General features: G+C 45.2%; 2 protein-coding genes and 1 long non-coding RNA gene across 9 annotated transcripts in view; all 3 read right to left on the minus strand.

Moving 5' to 3' along the window:
* Window positions 1-24,480, minus strand: part of EIF4G3 (eukaryotic translation initiation factor 4 gamma 3) — a 370,046-nt gene extending 345,566 nt beyond the window's left edge. For 5 of the 7 annotated variants that reach the window (XM_088843302.1, XM_088843301.1, XM_088843292.1 and 2 more), the window contains exon 1: window positions 9,322-9,695. In XM_088843302.1, the coding sequence (XP_088699428.1) occupies window positions 9,322-9,548 (227 nt within the window). In that variant the 5' untranslated portion in view covers window positions 9,549-9,695. Of the gene's footprint in view, window positions 1-9,321; window positions 9,697-24,266 lie in introns of those variants that run through there. The other 2 variants (XM_088843307.1, XM_088843294.1) reach the window with 2 other exon arrangements.
* LOC148778449 (uncharacterized) lies at window positions 8,198-8,970 on the minus strand. Its single transcript, XR_016039016.1, has 2 exons — window positions 8,765-8,970; window positions 8,198-8,688 (listed from the first exon to the last, which is right to left on the minus strand). It is a non-coding gene; the product is annotated as an uncharacterized LOC148778449 (long non-coding RNA).
* On the minus strand, window positions 9,376-10,869 carry LOC148778450 (uncharacterized). Its single transcript, XM_088831313.1, has 3 exons — window positions 10,760-10,869; window positions 9,857-10,435; window positions 9,376-9,514 (listed from the first exon to the last, which is right to left on the minus strand). The coding sequence occupies exons 1-2, from the start codon at window positions 10,867-10,869 to the stop codon at window positions 9,898-9,900; spliced, it is 648 nt and encodes a 215-aa protein (XP_088687439.1). The 3' UTR covers window positions 9,376-9,514; window positions 9,857-9,897.
* Window positions 24,481-25,217: the final 737 nt, after the last annotated feature.

Genomic DNA, 25,217 nt, shown 5'->3' on the forward strand with positions numbered 1-25,217 from the left:
GCATAAAAACTAAAATTATAAACTTAGAAGGAAACAAAGATGTAAATCTTCATGACCCTGAATTAGGCAAAGCCTTCTTAGACACAATACAAAAGCACAAGTGACAAAAGAGAAACAGATAAATTGGACTTCATGAAAATTAAAAACTTTGGGGCTTCAAAGGACACTATCAAGAAAGTAAAAAGTGAAAAAAGGTGACCGACCTACCGAAAGGAGAAAAAAAAATTGTAAATGTTATATCTGAAAAGGGACTTGTATCCAGACTATATAAAGAACTCTTACAACTCAATCATAAAAAGATAACTAAGTTAAAAAGTGGGCAAAAGATTTGAACAGACATTTCTCCAAAGACAAATGTTCAATAAGCCCACAAAAAATACTCACAACATCATTAGTCATCAAGGAAAAGCAAATCAAAACCACAATGAAATACTACTTTATACTCACTAGAACAACCTATAATCAAAAAGACATACAATGACAAGTATTGGACTCTTCATATTTTGCTGGTAGGAATGTAAAATGGTAATCACTCTGGAAAAGTTTGGCAGTTCCTCAAAATGTTAAACACGGAGCTACCTCATAAAACCCAACAACTATAGTCTTAAGTTTATCTACTCAACAAGAATCAAAACATGCATCCACACAAAAACACTCATAATTATATATAACAGTAAATGTTTTAACCACCCAAATGTCCATCAACAGATGAAGAAAACATGAGTTGGAAAATTCTCCAATTAAAAAAAAAGGTTCTAAAACATGCTTGAACATAGTTGAAACCATGAAAAAATTATGCAGAGAGAAATCACTCACAAAAGACCACTTATTACATTATTCCATTATACAAAATGTCCAGAAACCAGGCAAATCTCTGCAGGCTAATAGTACCTGCCTATGGTTGGTGGGCAGGGGTGGGGCGGTGTACTGGTGATTCTAATGAATTCTTTAGAGTAATGAAAATATTCTAACATTTATTGCAGTGATGGCTGTAAAATGATGTGAATAAATTAAAAACCACTGAATTGTCCACTCTAAATGGGTGGCTTGTATGGTATATGCAAATTGTATCTGAACAAAACTGTGCCCCTCCACTACCAAAAAAAGCAATGCTTTATACAAATGAAGTCTAACCTTTTCTTTTATTCAAAGTCCTCTAGAATCTGGACCCATTATCTCAAGGATTGTACCACAAGAATCCTCCACTCCAAGCATACTGATCAAGACCCTAACAATCCAGCATGTTATTGCTAAGTCATGTCTGACTCTTGTGACCCCACAGACTGTGGCCCACCAGGTTCCTCTATCCATGTGATTTCCCAAGGAAGAACACGGGAGTGGGTTGCCATTTCTTGCTCCAGGGGATCTTCCTGACTCAGGGATCAAACCCACATCTCCTGCATTAGCAGGCAGATTCTTTACCACTTGAGCCACCAGGGAAGCAATAATCCAGCACACACCACGCTTATTTCAAGCCCAAATCTTTGTTCATGCGGATGACCCACTCACCACAATCCTTTCCTCTCTGTCCAACCAAACCCTGACTGTAATCTTAAACTTTTTAATTTTTTAAAAATTCATCTTACAGTTCAAATTCTATGTCTTATATGCTATTTTCTAGGGCCAAGAAAGAGTTGAGAGTCATTTCATTCACCGTTTCTTTCTTAACATTCCTCCATTCTATCTACAAGTTTCAGTCCTTTCCATTATCAATGTAAAAAATATTGTACTTGCTCAAAACTGGCTGTACTTATTTCTACTGTGATGGAGTGTTGTTCCCACCTTGTCATTCCAAACTTCTGGTTGTTCCGATGCGTCAATCTTATTTCCTGAGCCCTACATGAGACTCCCTCCAATCACTCCATATAAATATCAACATTTTCTGAAAATCGGATATACATATACACATACATACAATTCCTAACTAAAAATAACACCCTGTTCACATCTTTTTAATGTATGTCTAAATATATGGATGAAGATGGATTCAAAGGAATAATTTTTTAAAAGGAAATAACTGTAGCGGGGGAAATCTATGAAGTTATGTTGTTTAGTCGCTAAGTCGTGTCAGAGTCTTTTGTGACCCCATGGACTATAGCCCATCAGCCTCCTCTGTCTATGGGATTTCCCAGACAAGAATACTGGAGCGGACTGCTATTTCCTACTCCAGGGGATCTTCTAGACCCAGGGATCAAACCCATGTCTCCTGCATTGGCAGGCAGATTCTTTACCTCTGAGCCACCAGGGAAACCCCTATGAAGTTATATCAATATATTTAACGTTATAAATAACACAAAATATTATAGGCACAATAACTCAAAAATGTCTGACTTATTGATAAAGGATTCAGCCCTCCTCTCTCTAATGGGCAGTCATAACTTCTGAGCTACAAGCCAAAGGTGGAAAAATATTCTCAAGAAAACCTTTCCAAAGCAACAAAAATAGTTCATTCCAAATTGATGAAGAATAAAACTATTCAAAAAGTAGTTTCTGTTGGCAGAGAGTTAAGCAACAAAATAAGCAAGATACAAAACTGTATGTAATTTGACCTTAAGTTATGTTACAAAAAAGGGCACATTTTAAGTCCATTCAAGTCCACAGAAAAAAGAACAAAAAAAAATACCAAAATGTTAAACAGTGGGCATCTCTATATACTAAGATTATGACTGACTTTTTACTTTTCTATATTTTTAACCTTTCTGAATGGATGTAATATTATTAAAAGTATAAAACAAAAATTTTAACAGTAACGTCTATATTTTTTTCTCCTTGGCCTTCATATAAACTCTAATTCTCAGTATCTATACTTCAAATGCAATCGAGCCACTTTAAACGGCTTTGCAAACTGGGTCAATGCTTATGCCATCTCAGAGGAAATTATGGAACTATTTTCAATTCCATTACACATCAGTGCAAACAATTTCAGGGCAGCTTTGAGTACCAGAATTGTTGTGATGTCATCTATATTATCTCAAAACTTACCTTAAACTGATTCCCAGACTCTAACTTAACATTTCATTCAACAAACATTTAGACTTCTGACTACCTGCCAAGCACTGTTATAGGTGCTGGCAAGTCAACAGAGTGAACAAAAGCAACAAAAATTTCTGCCATTAAGAAGTTTACCTTCTCTGTAGATAAAATTTAATGTCTCAGAAGAGTCAGGGAACATCCACACAGGGCTCAAAAAAGTACAAAACAACTCCTAGTTAATAAAGATCATAATAAAAACTGACAAGTTTCTTTACGTAGCTCAAACCATCTCAAATTTCAGCTAAGGGTATAGGAAAGTGAAAAACTCCTTCTGACTGGCAGCAAGCCAAAGAACTAGGAACCAACTGAGAATTCAGAAGGATCTCAGGATCCTGCAATATTTCTTCCATGTAAATTCCAGCTGCAGTTTATTCACTGCCTGAAGTCAGGCGCCTGCCTAATAATCAGGAAATACTTCATTTCCTATTATATTAACTCAAAGCATCATTCCTAGAGTAAAAATAGAGATCGTTCCTCACCACAGGCGTTTATTTCAGAACTTACTTTCTCCCTTATACCTCATAATGAACTAGCTGGGTCATCCCCCACAGCAAGCCAGCATCCGACATGGAAACCTTATTTATAGCCTCAAGTCATCCCACCACAGACAATAAAGTCTTCACTACTAAAGTCACATTAGTATTTCAATCTGTTTGGCTAAATCTAACATTAACAAGACAAAAACCAGAGGCTTCTTCTTATATGAGCAAGCTGCCTTCCCTGTGGTCCATGTTAGAATGCCTCTAGTATCAGTTAAGTCACCACAGACACTTGTCACTGACCATCAAACAGACCAAGAAACCGTTAATAGGTCTCTATAAATCCTTCCCATCTACTTGCAAGAACAAAACAAACCCTCAAACCATAATCTTCAGAATTAAAAGCCACTACAATTCAAGAGGATCACTTAGTAAACTAACCTCTTCATTTTAGAGAAAGGGAAACTGATGCCCAAAGCAGTTACATGACCAGTCCAAGATAACACATTAAAATGGAAAAGCCAAACTCAAATCCAGATTTTTTTTTTAAACTCCCTATCAGCTGACCGTCTCAACAGACCAAGTGAAATCTACTTATATTTTGAGGTCAGCAGGTACTGCTTCCAAGCCAGTCTAGTAACAGAAGGGCAGGGGATATTATAGGATGACTGGGAAGGAGACGAGGAAAGAACCAACCACAGAAATCAGGATCCGATATATTAACGTGAATGTATCTTCTCATGATGTAGAAGATATTTTCAATCTATAGCAACTATGTTTTGATTGCCATGTTCTCTGATATGTCTTTCTAGCTTCTCTGTCACTTCTAAAAACCTGAAACATGCCTGAAAACCATTTAGTACTAACATTCTATGCAGCAGCAACAGCAAAGGAATTGGGAAAAGTTAGCTGGCAGAGGAGAAAGCTCTCTAAACCTTGGATAATTCTTACTCATCCTTCTAATTTAGCTCAGGATTTCTTGTCCGTTCCGTTCCATCGCTCAGTCGTGTCCGACTCTTTGCGACCCCATGGACTGTATGGAATTCAGTTCTCCATGGAATTCTCCAGGCAAGAATACTGGAGTGGGTTACCGTTTCCTTCTCCAGGGGATCTTCCCGACCCAGGGATCGAACCCGAGTCTCCCGCATTGGAGGCAGACGCTTTAACCTCTGAGCCACCAGGATTTCTTGTAGGAAGCCCTAATTCCTCCTTCCCCCCAGGCTAGGTTCTTACAGCAGAGTAATTATACTTGCCTCATGGTATTCTGCTGGTTTCCCTGTCTGGACCAAGTTCTTTGAGGGCAAAGGCTTCAACCTGAGACCTAGCACTGAGTGTGGCACACAGTAAGTGCTGGATGAATGAACAATTTTTAAACTTTCCACTCAAAGCACCAATATAAACAGCTAAAAGGTGGCAACCCTATTCTCATTTAAAACACGGTTTTCAAAAACTTTTTTTAGCAGACCTTTTTGTAAAAATCTTATCAGAAACCCCAATGTGAAAAAGCAACTTATTGGTCCTTAGGTAATTTAAGTTCTCTGAGTTTGACGGAAAATACCAGTGAGCCTAGTACAGGGCGCAGCAGCAGCAGAGGCAAGAGCGGATGCGAATCAGGCATCGAACTTTGTTCCTTCTTTATCTCCCTCCCAAGAAGAGGAGGGAGAACTGTGTCTCAAAACACAAATCCATCTTTGTTGATGGTGGGGCTTAAGAGTAAATAGACTACTGGCCATTGCATAAGCTACACAGTGCTAGTTGCTAGTTATACAGGTATTTTGAGAGATGCCTTGTTAACATCTGAACAAGCAGAAACATGCACTGAATCAAATGTGGCAGGCCTATTCCTATGCTTTAAGGCTCAATGAGATAAAGATAACCTAACTTGTCTAGCAGTATGTAGCTATGAGCTAATTAAAACATGGTACAGCATCAGTGCACTTTAGATTACTCCACAAAGATCCTTTACTTTATACAGACTTCCTCTAGCTATAAAATACAGGCGGGCATCCTTGCTTCCATCACTCCCACATGCACACTTGCTAAGAAGTAGCCCAGCATATAGAAAAGACAACCATAAGCCTTAGGACAACAGTCTGAACCACAGTTCACTACCTACTAGACAGACCTTGAGAACGTTACTTAAATACTCTGAACTTCAGTGTCCTCATCAGTAAAACAGAGAACATTAGAGTTCTTGTGCAAATTAAATAAAATCATATATGTACAGCTCCTAGAACAGGCACTCAATAAACACCATTGTTATCATTCAGATTTAGCTTTGACAGAGGAAAAAAGAAGAAAGCAAATGTTACTAGTTTCAGCCCCTAAAACTGAAAATCAACACAGAATGCAAAAAAGGGAAAACTACAGTACCGAAAATAAAGAGAATATTTGCTTTTAATGTATGTCATATCTAAGACAAAAGAGCTGAGGACACAAGTCATTTGGGGGTCACACAGGCCTTTACCAAATTAAGTTTCTTTAAAGAACCTACTGCTCTGATTTTCTTAACCAAACCAACTGCCCCTAAACAGTAACTAGACTCCCCAGAAGTGTCAGCAGCCCTGAGCGAAATTACATCCTGAAGCCGTTCCATATAAATAGAACACTGAGTATTCATAACAGACTGCAAAATTGTTCTGTTTAAGTCAGAACTACTTGGGCACCTGAATTCAAACTCATTTATCTTCAATTATCTCAAGGGTGAGCAATTTCCATCTAAAGAACTAGGCTTTTAATTGGGACCCAAGAACTCCCCGAAAAATGTTAGCAAGATTTTCTATGCATGTACAGTTTTCTCTGGAGAGGGTCTACAAGGTTTTATCAAAATGTCAAAGTTGTTTGTTACCCAGAACAGGTTAAGAATCAGCATGGAGATTCTCAGTAAAGCCTCCTGAAACCTCACACTGGGAAGGTGAGGTGAGCAAATCTCAAGGCAAGGATCCCCAAGTGCCAATTTCATAAACTATTCACAATGGATTACGTTATAGAAACTCTAGCATATTTCTCCCTTGCCACTAGCACTTTCTGTATCACGGTTTATCTTCTTTCATCCTCACCGTCCCCACCCACCCTCCACCATGGCCCATCCATCTCAGGACAGGTCCTATCCCGTGCCTCTCAGCAGTCAAAGGCCTCTACCTGACAGGGCCTTAGGAGTCTGCTGCGCCTTACCGATGACTACTTAAGCAAGTTAGTTTAAACTCCAATTAGCATTTCTGATTTGCCACTTGAAGACGACGCACAAATGAAGGACAGACATCTTGTTACATGAGTCTCCTATATTTTTACAGATTTAAAATGCTATCTAAACTCATTAATTCAATTCAGACACAACTGCACCCGTACATTCTGAGGAACTGAGAGTTAATCAAGCCACAGAAAGGGCAACTCCAACTCTGCACTCCAGTCTCAATGCTTCTGTCTATCAATCTATATGATAATCACTTTTACCAAACAAATACAAATCCCCACACTACCTCAGTGTAGAAAAGGAAAATTACTCTATTTCAATCCATTTTTAACCAATTCCCCATTACCACAGATAACATTTCACCACTGGCACGTTCTAATGAAATCTGTAATCTACACTTCATTTACTCACAAGCTTTCAGATTGAGCAATTGCAATCTCAAAGTGTAAAGCAAATAAAAGATTACAGAACTGTGAAATACATTAAGAAGAAAACTTACTATTTCACTGACATGAGGCAAAGTAAAAAAAAGCCATATAAAACCAAGTAACCTATATTCCTACATTTAAGTATAAAAATTATTTCCATTGGAAATTACATCTTAGATCTATCCCCTTTAACAACTGTTGCAGTATTACTAACTTCTCTTATATTGCAACCAACTCACAGCTTTTACAAGTCCTTCCATTGTGAAATGCATTTGAAAAAGCACACCTGAAACACTTAGTGTCCAAATAATACGACTAAACTCACCAAGCACTGTCATATTCAGCACCTTGGTTCTTATCACTTTGTAGTCAAGAACACATAACTACAGGCCTCCTTTCATGTGTTTAATTTCCAAAACAGCTCCAAGATGGAATAATTTACTTGGTGGCACAGTATAGAAATTTAAGAGCGCTAACCAAGTACGGGCAATCAAGACCAAAAAAAAACTGAAATTAAAAAGGAATTTAAACTCACAAAGCATTAAGTGAAGATACCTTTAACAGATCTAATACTGAATTTTACCTTGAAGTAGGAGTATCAACCAGTCTTCCCCGCCAAAGTAAAGCAACTAGGGACACTGATCAAAACTAACCAGGTTTTTCATGGGCAACAAACACTAAGGCATCACTAACCAGTCTCATCAGTGAGCAATTCTTAATTGAACAGAATCATGCAGTTAAACATTATGAAATCAGTACACACATCACACTGGAATGGAATTTATCTTACCCTGCGCCACACTGCTTGGATTGAAAAAATGTGGACTAACAATATTCAAAGCACAGAGAAAATGGCACTTGACAGAAACCAAAACGATGACCTGAGATGACTCTAGAAGGAGAGATACCTTTTCCTTCTCAAAGTAATCGATACAGACAAGAATCAAACTACAGACTGTGAAATAATCTGTGGACCTCACAGCAGTTAGTTTCACTTGCTCCAACACCCTACTCTCTCTAAAAGTCAAACACACGATGACACAAATACAAAAACACAACACATCTAAACATCCAATAATTATTTATTGATTTACATAAATACAACGGATTGGGGGAGGGGTGTATGATGAAATGTTACTCTCAGGTAGGTAATAATGCCTCTCTAATTCTCCGTGGAATTCATATACTCAACGTTTTACCTTCACCCGCTGGTTTTTAACTACAATACCTCGTCACCAAGTCTTTTCAATCAAAGATGTCCAAAAACTCTACAGTCGGGCAAATAACATGAAATTAGACACATTCAACACTAGACTTTCCAGCCAGGAGCCACGGTACCCTCCAGACATCAGGCCTAGGAAGAGTAAATTCAAGCCCTTTAAAAATATTCAGCATTTAACACCAGTCTTCCAAGAAGTGAGACTTTTGGGGGTGATGGGTAATGTCAGTTAACTTCCTCTTCCTTTAAAAAGGTCAAAGACAGGGAAGCGTCCGGCGTAACATTTCCTCCTTAGATCGCGTTCCACCACAAACCACATCACAACTCTCCCAATCGCTAAAAAAAAAAAAAAACACTAGCCAGAGGGAGTGCTTTCTGCAAAATTTCACCGTAGACTGAAAATCCAACTTACCTTTGGAACGAGCTGAGTTTAGTTTCACACGGGAAATTTACCAATAAAGTTTATTATGTATTAACCACGATAATCAAGGAAGCCCACCATGCCCCGCTGCAGGGGGAGCTGAAGGGAGATGAGGAGAAGGGTGTCGTCCTTACAACAATCAGAGAAAAAAGCCTTCCCTGCGGGGCTGGTCACAGGCACCAGCATATTCGGCCTAATAAAAATGGGGGTGGGGGTCGGGTTTAGGGGGGGAGGAGAGGCAAGAAGGGGGAAACGGTGTCTCCCACCCCGCCCCGGCTCCAAAAGGGAAGGGCTGCAGAAGCAAGGCCGATGGAGCTAGTCTGCACAGTAGTGCAGAGGGTCCGGGGGGGATGGGGTTCCCCATGCCCCGCAGTGCTGCCGCCAAGGCACCCCCAAAAGCTCTGGCGCCAGGCCGGGTGCGTGGGCTGGAGGAGAAGCGTCCCTGCCCCCGGCTGGGCAGCGACTGCGGGCAGGAGAGTCCCCGGAGGGGCCACAGTCCCCGACATCCCCAACCCCGGTCCACGGCGAAGCGAGCCGAAGAAGGATACTGTTGGGGCGCCTGGGTCTGGAGGGCCCTGATGTTCGGGTGAGGAGGGGCCGCCGCTGCTGCCGCCGCCGCCGCCGCCGCCGCCGCTGCCGCCGCCGCCGCCGCCGCCGCCGGGTGAGGAGGCGGTACCGCTGCCGCCGCCGCCGCCGCCGCCGCTCCGGTGCCGGGTCCGGTTCCTGCTGCAGCCGCTGAGCCTGATTTCAGAGCCGGTTTCTGCGGTAAACTCATGGCAAAGCGAAGCCACCAACCCCCCCAGAGCGGGACCGGGCGCGCCGGGGTGCAGGGGCCGGGGGCAGCGAGGGGGCGGGATGGGGGCAGACCCGGGGAGGCGGCGGGAGCAGGGGGCCGGGGGGAGGCTGGGAGGAGGAGGAGGAGGGGGCCCGGGCCGGTCACACACGCCCGCCGCCGCCGCCGCCGCCGCCGCCGGCAGCAGCAGCCGCCCCGCGGGCCAGCACCACCGGCTGCCGGTCTCCGTGACAACGCGACCCCGGGGGGGGGGCCGGACCCGGCGGGGGCAGGAGGCGGAGAGACCGGACCTTTCACGGCAATATCCTCATGGGCCGGCGGCAGGGGGTCTTTATCCCCCTCCCCGGGGGAAGCGGCGCCCTTCTCGGTAGCGGGGCTCAGGCGATGCCGGCGGATTTTCTTCCCTCAACGAGCAGAGCATCCAACATGGCGCTGCGGCCGCCTCCAGCAGTCCGGCAGGACGGCCGCTCGGAAAACTTCGGTCCTTTTCGGAGTGGCTCGGGAGGCCGAGGGTGGGAAGCCCCTTCGGCTCTTTCCGGAGACTGGGAGCGATCGGGATTCTTCGGAAACGCTCGGGGGCGTCTTCGGCCGCCGTTCGGGAGCCCTCTGGGGCGTACTCGCTTCCTCGGGAAAGATCGGCGAGGAGTCGGGGGAGGGGCGCGGGGGGCGGCTTCCCAGGCGCGCTGCGGCCGGGGGTACCGGGCGGAGGGAGAGACCAAAGGCGAGGTCTGGTCTGTGAGAGCCCTCCCCTGTCGCCCAGCCGCGAAGAACAATGGTAAGGGACGTGGAGCCCAGCGATCCGCAGAGCCCTGTCCGCGGGGGGCGGGAGACGCGGAGGAGGGAAACCCAGGTCACGGCGGTAGGAGGCGCTTCACCAGAGAGAAATCGCTCGAGAGGAACGCGCCGCGTGCCCCTCTCTGCATCACACAGAGCTCTCGCCGGCCTGTAGCGCAGTCACCGTCCATTGTGTCGACATTTCGCCCTCGCTCAGAGAAGCAAGCGGGATGAGGAGCCCCGGTCTCCAGAGCGCGCTGAGGCGACGAGAGGGAAAGGGACCGGCCCAAGGTCACCCAGCCGAGAAAGGACAGAGCCAAAGCAGGATCTGAAATCCACCCTCGTCTGAAGGAACCTGGCCGCCTCCCAAGTTGTCCGGGGACTTCACCCTGCCGCCTTATCTAATCGGCAGCCCTAACTTAGGGATCTGTGCAAGCATTCTTCTCAGGCCTGCCTCAGGACCCGAGCGCCCTTTGACCGTCAGCCTGCGGTCGGCTCCCCGTGCCCTGTGACACTTGATAAACTCCATTTCTCCTCAGCATGACCAACGAACACACCCCCACACACTCCCCCTGCCCACAAACCACCGCCACCCCGCATTGGGGGTCTTGTCTAAGCACGGGAACATTTTGGGGAAAGGAACTGCAGAGATCAGGGAGCAAGCAAGGTAATAATGGTTCCCAGGCACTGAGCATTTACTGTCTCACACCGTCCAGTGAAATAGGGATAATCGTTTCACAAAGGAAGAGACTGAGGCTCAGGGGGGCTCAATACCACCACCCATAAGAAGGAGCTGAGAAAAGACAGGCTCAAAACCCACAAGAGGAGACTGCCCTGATGTCTCAGAGGGAAAGAATCCGCCTGCCAGTGCAGGAGACACCGGTTTAATCCCTGGTGCAGGAAGATCCCAGAGGTGGTGAAGCAAGTAAGCCCACGTGCCACAACTATTCAGCCTGTGCTCTAGAGCCCAGGAGCTGCAACTCCCAAGCCCGTGTGCCACAACTACTGAAGCCGGATTGCCCTAAAGCCGGTTCTCCACAAGAGAAGCCACTGCAATGAGAAGCCCCTGCACATCAGCTAGAGAGTAGCCCAGCTCACCCCAACTAGAGAAAAGCCTGCACAGCAACAAAGACCCAGCACAGCCAAAGATAAATAAGTGAAAATAAAATCATTTTTTAAAAAATGGACAAGATACCATGCCAAGGTCACATGAGGAGTGTAATTGGCAGACACAAAATTGGAATCAGAGGTGGGTTCTAACTCTTGCTATACTGTTTCATACTGCCTTTTTTTTTTCAATTCACATGAAGCTCTACACACAGTGGGTGCTTAATTCTTGGCGGTCCCTGGGAACCCTAAAAGCTCCCTCTGAATAAAAAGCATCTGGAAGAAAGGGGTATCTCCACTGCATCTTTCTGGGGAGAGTTTCACAGCTCCTAGTGTAGTGAAGGAGGAATATCATCCATCCATCATTTCCAGACTGAAAGTCAGGAGCTACTTCACATTCTGGAATCATTTGGATTTGTAACACCTGTTTACCTGGGATTGGATTTTCTGGTCTTCAGGCACAATCAGCTCCAGGAAAAATTCCCAACTGGTCCTGCCCTTCCCCAGGTTCTACTTCTGTGTTCCAGATCTCAGATTTCCTTCCCCCAATGAAAACCTGTTCCCAGGAAAGAATTTGGTTTCCCATTAACAGGGTGAATCTACCTCTGCTTTATTGACTATGCCAAAGCCTTTGACTGTGTGGATCACAATAAACTGTGGAAAACTCTTAAAGAGATGGGAATACCAGACGACCCGACCTGCCTTCTGAGAAATCTGTATGCAGGTCAAGAAGTTAGAACTGGACATGGAACAACAGACTTGGTTCCAAATCGGGACAGGAGTACGTCAAGGCTGTGTATTGTCACCCTGCTTATTTAACTTATATGCGCAATACATCATGTGAAATGCCAGGCTGGATGAAGCACAAGCTAGAATCAAGATTGCTGGGAGAAATATCAATAACCTGAGATACGCAGATGACACAACCCTTATGGCAGAAAGTGAAGAAGAACTAAAAAGCCTCTTGATGAAAGTGAAAGAGGAGAGTGAAAAAGTTGCCTTAAAGTTCAACATTCAGAAAACTAAGATCATGGCATCTGGTCCCATCACTTCATGGCAAATAGATGGGGAAACAATGGAAACAGTGACTTTATTTCTTTGGGCTCCAAAATCACTGCGGATGCTGATTGCAGCCATGAAATTAAAAGACGCTTGCTCCTTGGAAGAAAGCTATGACCAACCTAGACAGCATATTAAAAAGCAGAGCCATTACTTGGCAAACAAAGGTCCATCTAGTCAAAGCTATGGTTTTTCCAGTAGTCATGTATGGATGTGAGAGTTGGACTATAAAGAAAGCTGAGCACAGAAGAATTGATGCATTGATCTGTGGCATTGGGGAAGACTCTTGAGAGTCCCTTGGACTGCAAGGAGATCCAACCAGTTCATCTTAAAGGAAATCAGTCCTAAATATTCATTGGAAGGACTGATGCTGAAGCTGAAACTCCAATACTTTGGCTACCTGATGAGAAGAACTGACTCATTGGAAAAGAGTCTGATGCTGGGAAAGATTGAAGGCAGGAGAAGGGGACAACAGAGGATGAGATGGTTGGATGGCATCACCGACTCAATGGACATGAGTTTGAGCAAGCTCCGGAAGTTGGTGATGGACAGAGAAGCCTGGCGTGCCGCAGTCCATGGGGTCACAAAGAGTCAGGACAGGACTGAGCAACTGAACACAATGAAGTGGATGAACCTAAAGCGTTTGAAACAGGGAAGTCAGTCAGAAAGAGAAAAACATGGAATCTGGAAGGAACTTACAAGTCTGATAACAGACTGATAATTGCTTAATTGTTATTCTTTTCTGAGTGTGTTTCCTTTTCCAACTTAATAGCTACACTCATCAGGCGATTACTGTGTGTCTGGTCTTCAAGCACTTTATGAGTGTTATCTCTCTTAAAACAGATAGACCTTAAGCAAAATAATGTAACAGTCCCTGATAAGATTCTAGCCCTGGGCAATCAATGTGAAAGGCTTATGTGGAGCAAAGTCAGAAAAGTAAAATGCTCTCCTTTCATCCAAAGCATAACCCTGCTCAACACCTCCCATTTGACACAGAGCAGCTAAAATATGTTGAACACCTACTGTGTGCCAGGGTACAACTCTGCTAAGCATTGTACTTAGAGTCAATACTATTCACCTCCACAACTGTGCAAGGTAATATTATATCCTATTTACAAAGAAACTGAGATTCAAAGATGTGAAGAAGCAGTTGTATAACTTTCAGGTGGAAATGCTGGCATTTAAACCCAGGCATCTGGGACTTCCCAGGTGGTCCAATGGCTAGGACTCCAAGCTCTCAGTGCAGGGGGCCCAGATTTGAACCCTGATCAGGGAACTAGATCCTACATGCTGCAACTAAGAGTTCTGATGCCACAGCTAAAGATCTGTGCTGCAACTAAGACCTGGCACAGTCAAATAAATAAATATTTTAAAAAATTAACCCAGGCATTTGACTCCAGTTCTGATTTGCCACCATTGCCTTCCCCAGAGTAACCTCCCCACACTGGCCAGGAGCACTGTCCCAAGCTAAGCTGATCTTGTGAAATTGCCTGCAGAGAGCTGTCCATGTCTCCCACATTGTCTTCAGGATTCAGTTTAAATTCAGGACCCTTGAGGAGACTTCCCTGGTGGCCCAATGGTTGAGAGTCTGCCTATCAACTCAGGGAACATGTGTTCGATCCCTGATCCAGGAAGATTCCACATACTGCAGGGCAGCTGAGCCCATGCACCACAACAGTGCAGCCATAAACAAGTAAAGAAATAAAACAGCCTCAGGATCTGGACTCTGCTTCTATCCTGCTATTCTCCACTTCACATCCAGAGCTGCAGCCACCTTGTTCCACTGCAAACAAGGCCATCCTCCTCGCCCTGGGATCCATATGTGGGCTACAATCCCAAACCATTCTCTCTTTTCTCAGCCTATTGGCTAATTCCCCTCATGCTTCAAGGTTGACTTAGGCCCCACTTCCTCTAGACAGCCTTTGCTCACTCCCCAGGCAGAGCTATGCTCACCAGGTAGGCCTGGCGTGCTGTGCCAGCAGGCAGGTGAAGATCTAGTCTCTACATCTTCTCAAGGCTGAGTGATGGTGCTTTGCTTACTTGTTATCATGTGGGGTCTCCATGCTGTTTCTCTAAATGAATGGAAGATTGGATTCAGGGGGACCCTTTAATTTCTGAATTGAAAACTTTTGAAAATATTGTTGCAAGCTGGAATTCTCTGGCCCTTTCCCTTGTTTTTCCTCCTGGAGTGGACTAGCCTTTTAGCATAATAGAAGCCATCTTTAGTAGCCACAGAAGGTTTGCATCAGGTGTTCCACTCTGAGACATGCAAACCTCCACCAAGGCCTGGGCGTGGAACTTAGTGACGTAAGATCTAGACCCTAGGGATTTAAGACAGAGATGAGAGACCAAGAACATTAAAAAAAAAAAAAAGAAGAAGAAGAAGAAGGCAGAAGAAGATTGAAGAAGCAGCGACTATAGGGCACTCATCTGAAATGAACATGGATAGGAGAAATCCCCTGTGGGGAAAAAAAGAGTAAATATTTTGCCCCATTACCTATACTGAAGCTGGTTCATAATCAGCTATGAATGTTCTTCTGTAAAGAGCTATGCCAGTAGGCCCTGCCCAGCATCACATGGCCTGGTGGTAGGCTGCCCTGTAAAGGTTCCTTTCAAAGGTTGTAAACTTTCAGAGAGATCTGGATTCTAACCTTGCAGACTAGCTGATCAACCTTAATCAAGTTTCCTAATTTCTCTTGGCCATTTGCAAAAGGAAGACAGGAGGTCTGCCTCTAAAGGATTAAAGCAGGACTTGGAGGAGCTGGTCCATAGAGAGCATCACCAGGGCCTAGGGCATGGTCAGAACCTCAACAAAGCTACATCCTTTAGCTCTTCCCTCCAAGGCAAAGCTTGCTGCCACAGCCACCCCCACTTCCCAGGCCAAGTCATCCTACTCCTTTGCCTTTGCCCATATGTGTGTGCAGGGGTCTTCATTTCTGAGCTATTTCTGTGGCTGACCATAGACCCCAGCAGTTCTACAACAAGAGATACTGCAGCTTCACCAGCATGGAAGAGGGAGCAAAAAATACTATCCTAAGATGGTAAGACAGTAAATTTTATGTTACTTTTATCTACCATAATTGTTTAAAGTATTATAATGAGTCTAGTCAGGACTGAAGGTGCCTTAGGGATCGCCTTAGGGTCCTGGTTTTAAGGTTAGAGCCCAGATATGATTTTTCTCAAGGTCACCCTGCAAGTGAGCAACACAGCCTGGACTGAAACTCACAAGCTCTTCTCACTGCTGGACCAAGGTGCTTCTCATGACCTGATACCATCCTCTCATTAAGAAGTTGGGTATGCCTACACGCACCCATCCCCCTCTTTTCCCACTTCAAGGATGGGCCATTCGTCCCCTGTGTGCCTCTGGAATCACAGTTCTTCAGAACTTATTTAACAGGCATTTACTGAGTGACATCTACATACTAGACTCTGTGCTGGGACCCTAGCGAGAGCACATCTAATAGGGAAAAGAGAGAGGTAATTGGATCTACAAGTTAAATAACCCCCATAGAATTCCCTGGTAGTACACCAGTTAGGGCTCCATGCTTTCCTTGCAGGAGAGAGGCTAGGATCTCACAAGCTGCCATGGCCAAATAATAATAATAATCCCCATAATGATTTACATTGAAAAGTTAAGATCCTGCCACTTCTGTGCCCAGAGCGCTCCACTGCCCTCACTTCTGAGTTAGAGTAAAAACCTAAATCTGTTCAGTGACCTGTGAGGCGCTGGGGGATCTCTGTCTCCCACCCCCACCACCTTTACCTCCCTGAGCTGCTCCTCTAGTCTTCTTTAGTGCACTGGCCTTTTGGATGTTCCTTTTTTTTTCTTAATAACTACCATTTTATTTATTTATTTATTTGGCCGCATCACAAGGCATGCAAGATCTTCGCTGACCAGGAATAGAACCCTTGCCCCCTACAGTGGAAGTGAAATCTTAACCGCTGGACCAGCAGGGAAGTTCCTGGATGTTCCTTTTATACATTTCAGGCCTCAGGGCCTTTGCACTTTCTGTTTCCTGTCGTTAGGATATAGTACTGCTCATCCTCTCACTTCCTTCTTTTCCGTACTCAACTGCCACCTTATAGGAGAGGCCTTCCCAGATCATCCCTTATAAATTAACAACACTCCCAACCTCACCCCACTCTATCCTACTGTAATTTCCTTCATTATATTTATCACCATCTAACCAGTGACATATTTACATATTCATATTTACAGTCCATCTTTCCCCATTAGAACGTTAACCCTACAAGAGTAGAGATTCTGTTTTGTTCATTGCTGTATCTCCAGGCCCTAGAATAGTGCCTGACATATATTGTGTGCTTGTGATATTGTGATTTATAATAAGAAATATATATTTGGTCTTCATTCCATCCTGGAGTAGAGTTGCTAGAGCCCTTAGAATAGAAAAGGTCAGTTTTCATTCCAATCCCAAAGAAAGGCAATGCCAAAGAATGTTCAAACTACCACACAATTGCACTCATCTCACACTCTAGCAAAATAATGCTCAAAATTCTCCAAGCCAGGCTTCAACAGTATGTGAACCGTGAACTTCCAGATGTTCAAGCTGGATTTAGAAAAGAGGAACCAGAGATCAAATTGCAAACATCTGTTGGTTCATTGAAAAAGCAAGCGAGTTCCAGAAAAACATCTACTCTTCTTTATTGATAATGCCAAAGCCTTTGACTGTGTGGATCACAATAAACTGTGGAAAATTCTGAAAGAGATGGGAATACCAGACCACCTTACCTGCCTCCTGAGAAATCTGTGTGCAGGTCAAGAAGCAACAGGTAGAACTGGACGTGGAACAACAGACTGGTTCCAAATAGGGAAAGGAGTACGTCAAGGCTGTGTATTGTCACCCTGCTTATTTAACTTATATGCAGAGTACATCATGTAAAATGCCGGACTGGAGGAAGCACAAGCTGGAATCAAGATTGCTGGGAGAAATATCAATAACCTCAGATACATAGATGACACCACCCTTATGGCAGAAACTAAAGAAGAACTAAAGAGCCTCTTGATGAAAGTGAAAGAGGAGAGTGAAAAAGCTGGCTTAAAACAACATTCAGGAAACTAAGATCATGGCATCTGGTCCCATCACTTCATGGGAAATAGATGGGGAAACAGTGGAAACAATGAGAGTTTATTTTGGGGGCTCCAAAATCACTGCAGACGGTGACTGCAGTCATGAAATTAAAAGACACTTGCTCCTTGGAAGAAAAGCTATGACCAACCTAGACAGTATATTAAAAAGCAGAGACATTACTTTGCCAATAAAGGTCCATCTAATCAAACCTATGGTTTTTCCAGTAGTCATGTATGGATGTGAGAGTTGGACTATAAAGAAGGCTGAGCGCAGAAGAATTGATGCTTTTGAACTGTAGCACTGGAGAAGACTCTTGAGAGTCCTTTGAACTGCAAGAAGATCCAACCAGTCAGCCCTAAAGGAAATCAGTCCTGAATATCATTGGAAGGACTGATGCTGAAGCTCACCTGATGTGAAAAACTGACTCATTTGAAAAGACCCTGATGCTGGGAAAGATTGAAGGCAGGAGGAGAAGGGGACGACAGAGGATGAGATGGTTGGATGGCATCACCGAATTGATGGACGTGAGTTTGAGTAAGCTCCAGGAGTTGGTGATGGACAGGGAGGTCTGGTGTGTTGCAGTCTGTGGGGTGGCAGAATCAGACAGGACTGAGAGACTGAACTGAACAGAACTGAAGCTAGGAGAGTGATAAGGTTTCATTTGTTATGTAAATGAAGTGATGTTTGGGAAGCCCCTAAGTCATCTAAGGAGGAGGGGCTGGGCTCCCAGGGGAGTATACCTTATGATTAGAGAGCTGAACTTTCAGTCCCTCTGCTGGAGGCTGAGTTCCACCACCAGTGGCCCAAGATTTAATCAATCAAGTGTATGCTATACGTGAGGGCGTGTGTGTGTGTGTGTATGCTCAGTCATGCCCAACTCTTTTGACCCCGTGAACTGTAGCCCTCTGTGATGAGGGCTCCATAAAAACCCACAAGGACAAGGTTGTGAGTGCCTCCAGGTCGGTGCAGAGAGAGGGTGTGGAAGCTTCTGCACCCCTTTCCCTGTCCTTTGCCCTGTGCTGTTCTTGAGTCACATCCTCTCATAATAAACTGGTGATCTACTAAGGGAAATGTTTCTCTGAGTTCTGTAAGCTGCTCTAGTAACTAATTCCAACCCAAGGAGGGATCATGGGAACCTCCGTCTCTAGCCAGTGGATCAGAAGCACAGATAACAGGCTGGGCTTGTGGCCGAACCTTGTAGGACTGAGCCCTTCACTTCATCTTATCAGAGAGGCCTTCCCAGACCATCCTTTATAAACTAACTGTGGGATTTGAAACTGTCTTCAGGTAGATGGTGTCAGGGTTGAGTTAAATTGTAAGGTACCCAGATGGTATATGAAAACTACCCTGTGATATACCAGAGGGCTCAGTAAAATGTTCGTTGACTGCCTGACACAAAGTGATACCTGCTGGGGGGGCACAGGGAGTGGGAGTGGGAGGGGGTCAGAGAGAAGGAGCACAGTTACCACGTTCTGACTCATCCACATTCTAATTCAGAATCTGCCTGTCTTTTGAGTTGAATATCACTTGCCTTGTTTGGATAAGAGAACTAATTCCGACTGGGTGTGTCCATCATCATCAAGACGCTGGCTTTTCTCTCTATTGCTCAGTAATCTTTTTGTTTAACTTTTTGGCCACACTGCATGAATGTGGGATCTTAGTTCCCCAACCAGGGATAGAACCCACACCCCCTGCATCGAGAGTGCAGATCCTTAACCACTGGTTCTCCAGGGAAGTCTGTCTGCTGGTCAGTTTTGAACAAAAATGGAGTGCATTTTCCTGGAAAGGAGAAAGTGGGCCCAGGGAACCATCCCAGGGGATCCTGGGGACAAAGAGACCTGGGTCCTGATCCAACTCGGACATTTATTTTTCTTTCATTTTTTTAGTTGTAAGATACAACATAAAAAATACAAAAAATAAAAACAAAAATGTAAGATACAACATAAAATTCACCATTGTAACCATTTCTAGTGTACAATTCAGGGGCATTCAGTTCAGTTCAGTTCAGTTGCTCAGTCGTGTCTGACTCTTTGCGACCGCATGAATCACAGCACGCCAGACCTCCCTGTCCATCACCAACTCCCAGAGTTTACTCAAACTCATGTCCATCGAGTCGGTGATGCCATCCAGCCATCTCATTCTTTGTCTTTCCCTTCTCCTCCCACCCCCAATCCTTCCCAGCATCAGAGTCTTTTCCAGTGAGTCAACTCATCGCATGAGGTGGCCAGAGTATTGGAGTTTCAGCTTTAGTATCAGTCCTTCCAATGAACACCCAGGACTGATCTCCTTTAGAATGGACTGGTTGGATCTCCTTGCAGTCCAAGGGACTCTCAGGAGTCTTCTCCAACACTACAGTTCAAAAGCATCAGTTCTTGGCATTCACATTGTTGTGCAGTCATTACCTTGTGTATTACCAGAACTTTTCAACATCCCAAACTGAAACTGTGTACCCAATAAACAATAACTCCCCATTCTCTCCTCCCTCCAACCTCTGGCAACCACTGTTCTACTTTCTGTCTCTTTGAATTTGATTACTCTTGGAACCCCATGTAAATGGACTCATACAATACTTCTGTGTCTGGCTAACTTCACTTCATATTTTTAAGGTTCATCCATCTTGTGGCATGTGTCAGAATGTAATTCCTTTTCAGGGCTGAATACTAACCCATTGAGTGGATATACCATATTTCGTTTATCCATTCAGGTATCAGTGGAGATTTGCGTTGTTTCCACTTTTTGGCTATTGTAACCAATGCTGTCATGAACTTATGGGTGCACAAGTGTCTGTTCACAAGTATCAGCTTTGAATTATTTGGGATATATTCTTAGAAGTGGAATTGCTGAATCATACGGTAGTTGTTTGTTCAATTTTTTGCAGAGCCACCATACTCATAGTTTTTCTACAATGGCTGCTCCATTGTGTATCCCACCAGCAATGCACAAGAGTTTCTCCACATTCTCACCAACACTTATTTTCTTCTTTCTTCCTTCCTGTTTTTATAATAACCCTCCTAATAGGTGTGAAGTGGAATTGCATTGTAGTTTTGGTTTGTATTTTCCTAATGATGTCATGAGGAACACTGGGCTGGAAGAAGCACAAGCTGGAATCAAGATTGCCGGAAGAAATATCAATAACCTCAGATATGCAGATGACACCACCCTTATGGCAGAAAGTGAAGAGGAACTCAAAGGCCTCTTGATGAAAATGAAAGAGGAGAGTGAAAAGGTTGGCTTGAAGCTCAACATTCAGAAAACGAAGATCATGGCATCTGGTCCCATCACTTCATGGGAAATAGATGGGGAGACAGTGGAAACAGTGTCAGACTTTATTTTTTGGGGCTCCAAAATCACTGCAGATGCTGATTGCAGCCATGAAATTAAAAGACGCTTACTCCTTGGAAGGAAAGTTATTACCAGCCTAGATAGCATATTAAAAAGCAGAGACATTACTTTGCCAATCAAGGTCCATCTAGTCAAGGCTATGGTTTTTCCCGTGGTCATGTATGGATGTGAGAGTTGGACTGTGAAGAAAGCTGATCCCCGAAGAATTGATGCTTTTGAACTGTGGTGCTGGAGAAGACTCTTGAGAGTCCCTTGGACTGCAAGGAAATCCAACCAGTCCATTCTAAAGATCAATCCTGGGTGTTCATTGGAAGGACTTATGCTAAAGCTGAAACTCCAGTACTTTGGCCACCTCATGCGACGAGTTGACTCACTGGAAAAGACTCTGATGCTGGGTGGGATTGGGGGTAGGAGGAGACAGGGACGACAGAGAATGAGATGGCTGGATGGCATCACCAACTCGATGGACATGAGTTTGAGTGAACTCCGGGAGTTGGTGATGGACAGGGAGGCCTGGTGTGCTGTGGTTCACAGGGTCGCAAAGAGTCGGACACGACTAAGCGACTAAACTGAACTGAATCATGCTGGGCAGAGAAGGCAATGGCAGCCCACTCCAGTACTCTTGCCTGGAGAATCCCATGGACGGAGAAGCCTGGTTGGGCTGCCGTCCATGGGGTCGCAAAGAGTCGGACATGACTGAGCAACTTCACTTTCACTTTTCACTTTCATGCCTTGGAGAAGGAAATGGCAACCCACTCCAGCATTCCTGCCTGGAGAATCCCATGGATGGAGGAGCCTGGTGGTCTGCCGTCTATGGGGTCGCACAGAGTCGGACACAACTGAAGCGACTTAGCAGCAGCAGCAATGATGCTGGGAGGGATTGGGGGCAGGAGGAGAAGGGGACGACCGAGAATGAGATGGCTGGATGGCATCACCGACTCGATGGACATGAGTTTGAGTGAACTCCGGGAGTTGGTGATGGACAGGGAGGCCTGGCGTGCTGTGATTCATGGGGTCTCAGAGAGTCGGACACGACTGAGCGACTGAACTGAACTGAACTGAACTGAATGATTACCGATATCAAGCATCTTTTCATGTGCTTACTTTGATACTTTCTTCAGAGAAATGTGTATCTATTCCAGTCTTTTGCCCAGTTTTTAATTGGGTTGCTTTTTTTTTTTTTAATTGTTGTTGCGTTGTAGAGGTTCCTTTCAGCTCTGTCACTTTTTTAACTATGTGCTCTGGAGTGAGTTATGTTACCCTCAGTTACACCTCAGTTTTCTCACCTGTAAAAAGTACACTTTTTTAACCTGTTAATTCCTACTTCCTAGAGCTGATGTGAGGATTAAATAAGCTAGCAAATGGAAGACAACCATTAGTGTGTCTAGCAGATTAAAACAACATCTAGGGATTTCCCTGGCAGTCCGGTGGTTAAGACGCCACACTCCCATTGCAAAGGGCATGGGTTGGATCCCTGGTCAAGTAACTAAGATCCCGAATGCTTCACGGTTTGGTCAGAGAAAGAAAACAACCCAACAATAACAAAACTAACATTTACTGAACACTCACTATGTACTATTCATTGGGCAAATCTCTTTACATGTATTAACTCATTTAGACACATTAACTCATTACCCTCCAGTGTGGCTACCAATACTGCCTCCACGTAGAAGCTGAATCGAAACAGGCCTTCCTTCCTCTCTGGTCTGGCTGTTACCCAGCGTGTTCAGGACATGTCCGCTAGGCCCAGGGCAAAGCAGCAGGCGACCTCACTGCTCCAGACCTTATTAACAGAACCCTCTACACACCCAGGGCTTCCCTGGTGGCTCACTGGTAAAGAATCTACCTGCCAATGCAGGAGACGCGGGTTCGATCACTGGGTGGGGAAGATCCCCTGGAGGAGGAAACAGCAACCCACTCCAGTATTCTTGCCTGGAGATGGACAGAGGGGCCTGGTGGGCTATAGTCCATGGGGGTCGCAAAAAGATACAACTCAGCAACTGAACAACAGCAACCCACACACCAGATCTTCCGAGCTACCCCATTACTGAGACCAACCTGATGGTTACTGAGCCTGGCCTAGTGAAAGGTCTCTAGAACCCGCCCGGCAGGCCACCAGCTCGCTCTAAACCAAAGGACTTCTCAGAGTCACCCACATACCCCATCCTGGACCTGAAAACCACATCTCTCTATCCTGGGTGGTCCAGATATCCTTCCCCCTGGCCCTTGTCAAGCCTAATGCCATTTAATCATCCTGCCAAGTTTACTGCCTTGGGAAAATCCTGGATTCTGACCTCCCCCCCACATCTAATGACCAGAAGAGGAAGCTGGATTTCCAGATGCCCACAGCTGGTGCCAAGCAGCAGGCTGGCTCCAGTGATCTCTATGGGAGCCAGCCTGCCAGTGCTCCAGACACCTGGCAAAGGGCTGAGGCGCGCTGCTATGCTCCGCCTTTCCCACCAGCACGAGAATGAAAATAGCAGCGATGAGGAATTAATTCTGCAGATGAACGTTTTTCAGCTTCCCAAACTTGGCAGTCATGCTCTTTCCCCCCTCCCCACTTGTGTGCCTTTGCTTCCACTTGGATAGAGAAGTGGAAGAAGGTGCTTGGCTCTCACCCTTCTGCAGGGAGCGTGGAGCTCAGACAGAGGCCGGCTTCCTCAGCCAGGTGCCGAGGCCCTGTGGCCTGCGCTCTGCACCCTCGCTCAGCCCCTCCCACTTCCTTACTGACATGCACCTTGAACAGCCAAACACTTTCACGTCTCCAAATCTTTCCAGATGCTGTTTCCTCCACCTGAAGTGTCTTCTGCTCCTGGATTGCCTAGTGAGCTCCTACTTATCCTTCAAAACCCAGTGCAAGTATCGTCTTACAGGAGAAACTTTCCTTGACTTGCCTCCTTCCCAGACAAACTTAATTCATCCCCACCTCCTGCTGCTTTTGTGGTGGGGCGATTTGTGTGTGTGTGTGTGTGATTCTATCATGCTGCGTGCATAAGGGACTGATGTAGCCTGGTACCTGGCACATAATAAGTATTCAACAGACGTTCACTTATTTACCTTTTCTGTGAAGCTGGAAACGGCTTGGGGAGAGGAGGTGAATCCTAACGGTACCAACAGCCTGCTTTCTGAACATGAAGAAAATAGAAACCTCTTTCATTTCATGCTGTAGCATAGCCAACTTTCAACTTTGGCCAAAAGCACTAAGTGATATCCTTGACCTTCTCAAGTCCTTGAATAAATGTAAAACATGGACATCAATTACCAACCCAGGCCCGGCGGCCTCTCATCCACACCCACAGCTCCCTGGATCCCTCGCACAGGCACTTACTTGGATCGCGGCTGCTCGCGGCTAGAAGCTGAGCCCCCACGGCAAGGCCTGTGACTCGCAGTCTCTGCTGCACTCCCGGAGCCTGGCAGTAGGCGGCGCTCTGAAAACAGTTGCGGGATGGGTGCTGGTTGAGTTACTGAGTGTAACCCTGCCCTGGCAGGTTTGAGAGAGCACCTCGGTCTGGGCAGGTCTGAGTCCTCTGCCTTACAAGATTTTCTAGAATGGCTTTCCCCGTTCTCAGCAAAACGCCCGAACACTTCTTTGGCACTGTAGCTGAGAAATGTAGGAGAAGTGCCCAGGGCAGTGCTATCTTACTCCTGGAGCATAGGGCTTGGACTTTGGAAAATGTAGGTCTTGGCTCAAATCCCAGTTCTGAGACCTTAGCCAATCACTTCACCGGGCCGGACCTTGACTCCTGTCATCTGTGTAAAGGCGATCCTAGTAGTTCCAATGGACTGCTAAAGTTGTGAGGTAGAAAGACGTAGCTCAGGGCCGAACACATCAATAAAAGAGGACCCTCAGGATTTCCCTGGTGGTCCAGTGGTTATGACACCAAGCTTCCACTGCAGGGGGCACGGGTTTGATCCCTGGTTGGGGAAGTTCCATGTGCCGTGAGGTGCAGCCATGAAAAATAAAAGAAGATCCTATTTCCTGTTCCTTTAACTTTTCTTACCTCTCAGCTGGAGCTGTTTGGGGAAGGGAGAGTCCATGTGGCTCTGTGCAGAATCCTAGATCACAGACCAGAAAGGCTCAGGTGCCAAAACCAATTCGCTTGGGTTCTAATCTCAGCTCATTAGCTGTGTGATCTTGGGCAAGACGTTTCAGTTCTCTGTGCCTCTCACTTTTTTATCTGTAGTAGAGTAATGGTGTGATAGCATTGGTCTCATGGACTTTATAATATAAAGAAGTGAAGCAATGCCTGGTAAACTCTGCTGCTGCTGCTGCTGCTAA

The sequence above is a fragment of the Moschus berezovskii genome, chromosome 2 (genome assembly GCF_049115385.1).
Source record: "Moschus berezovskii isolate FMDL1 chromosome 2, NW_MosBer_1.0, whole genome shotgun sequence".
NCBI classification, from domain to species: Eukaryota; Metazoa; Chordata; class Mammalia; order Artiodactyla; family Moschidae; genus Moschus; species Moschus berezovskii.

Bases quoted from the DNA above. Each gene is read 5' to 3' on its own strand.
- LOC148778450 (XM_088831313.1), bottom strand. From the start codon at position 10,869: ATGGAGTTTATCAAGTGTCACAGGGCACGGGGAGCCGACCGCAGGCTG. The intron at 10,436-10,759 runs GTTAGGGCTGCC...TCTCTGGTGAAG, and splicing joins ATGCTTGCACAGATCCCTAA to CGCCTCCTACCGCCGTGACC.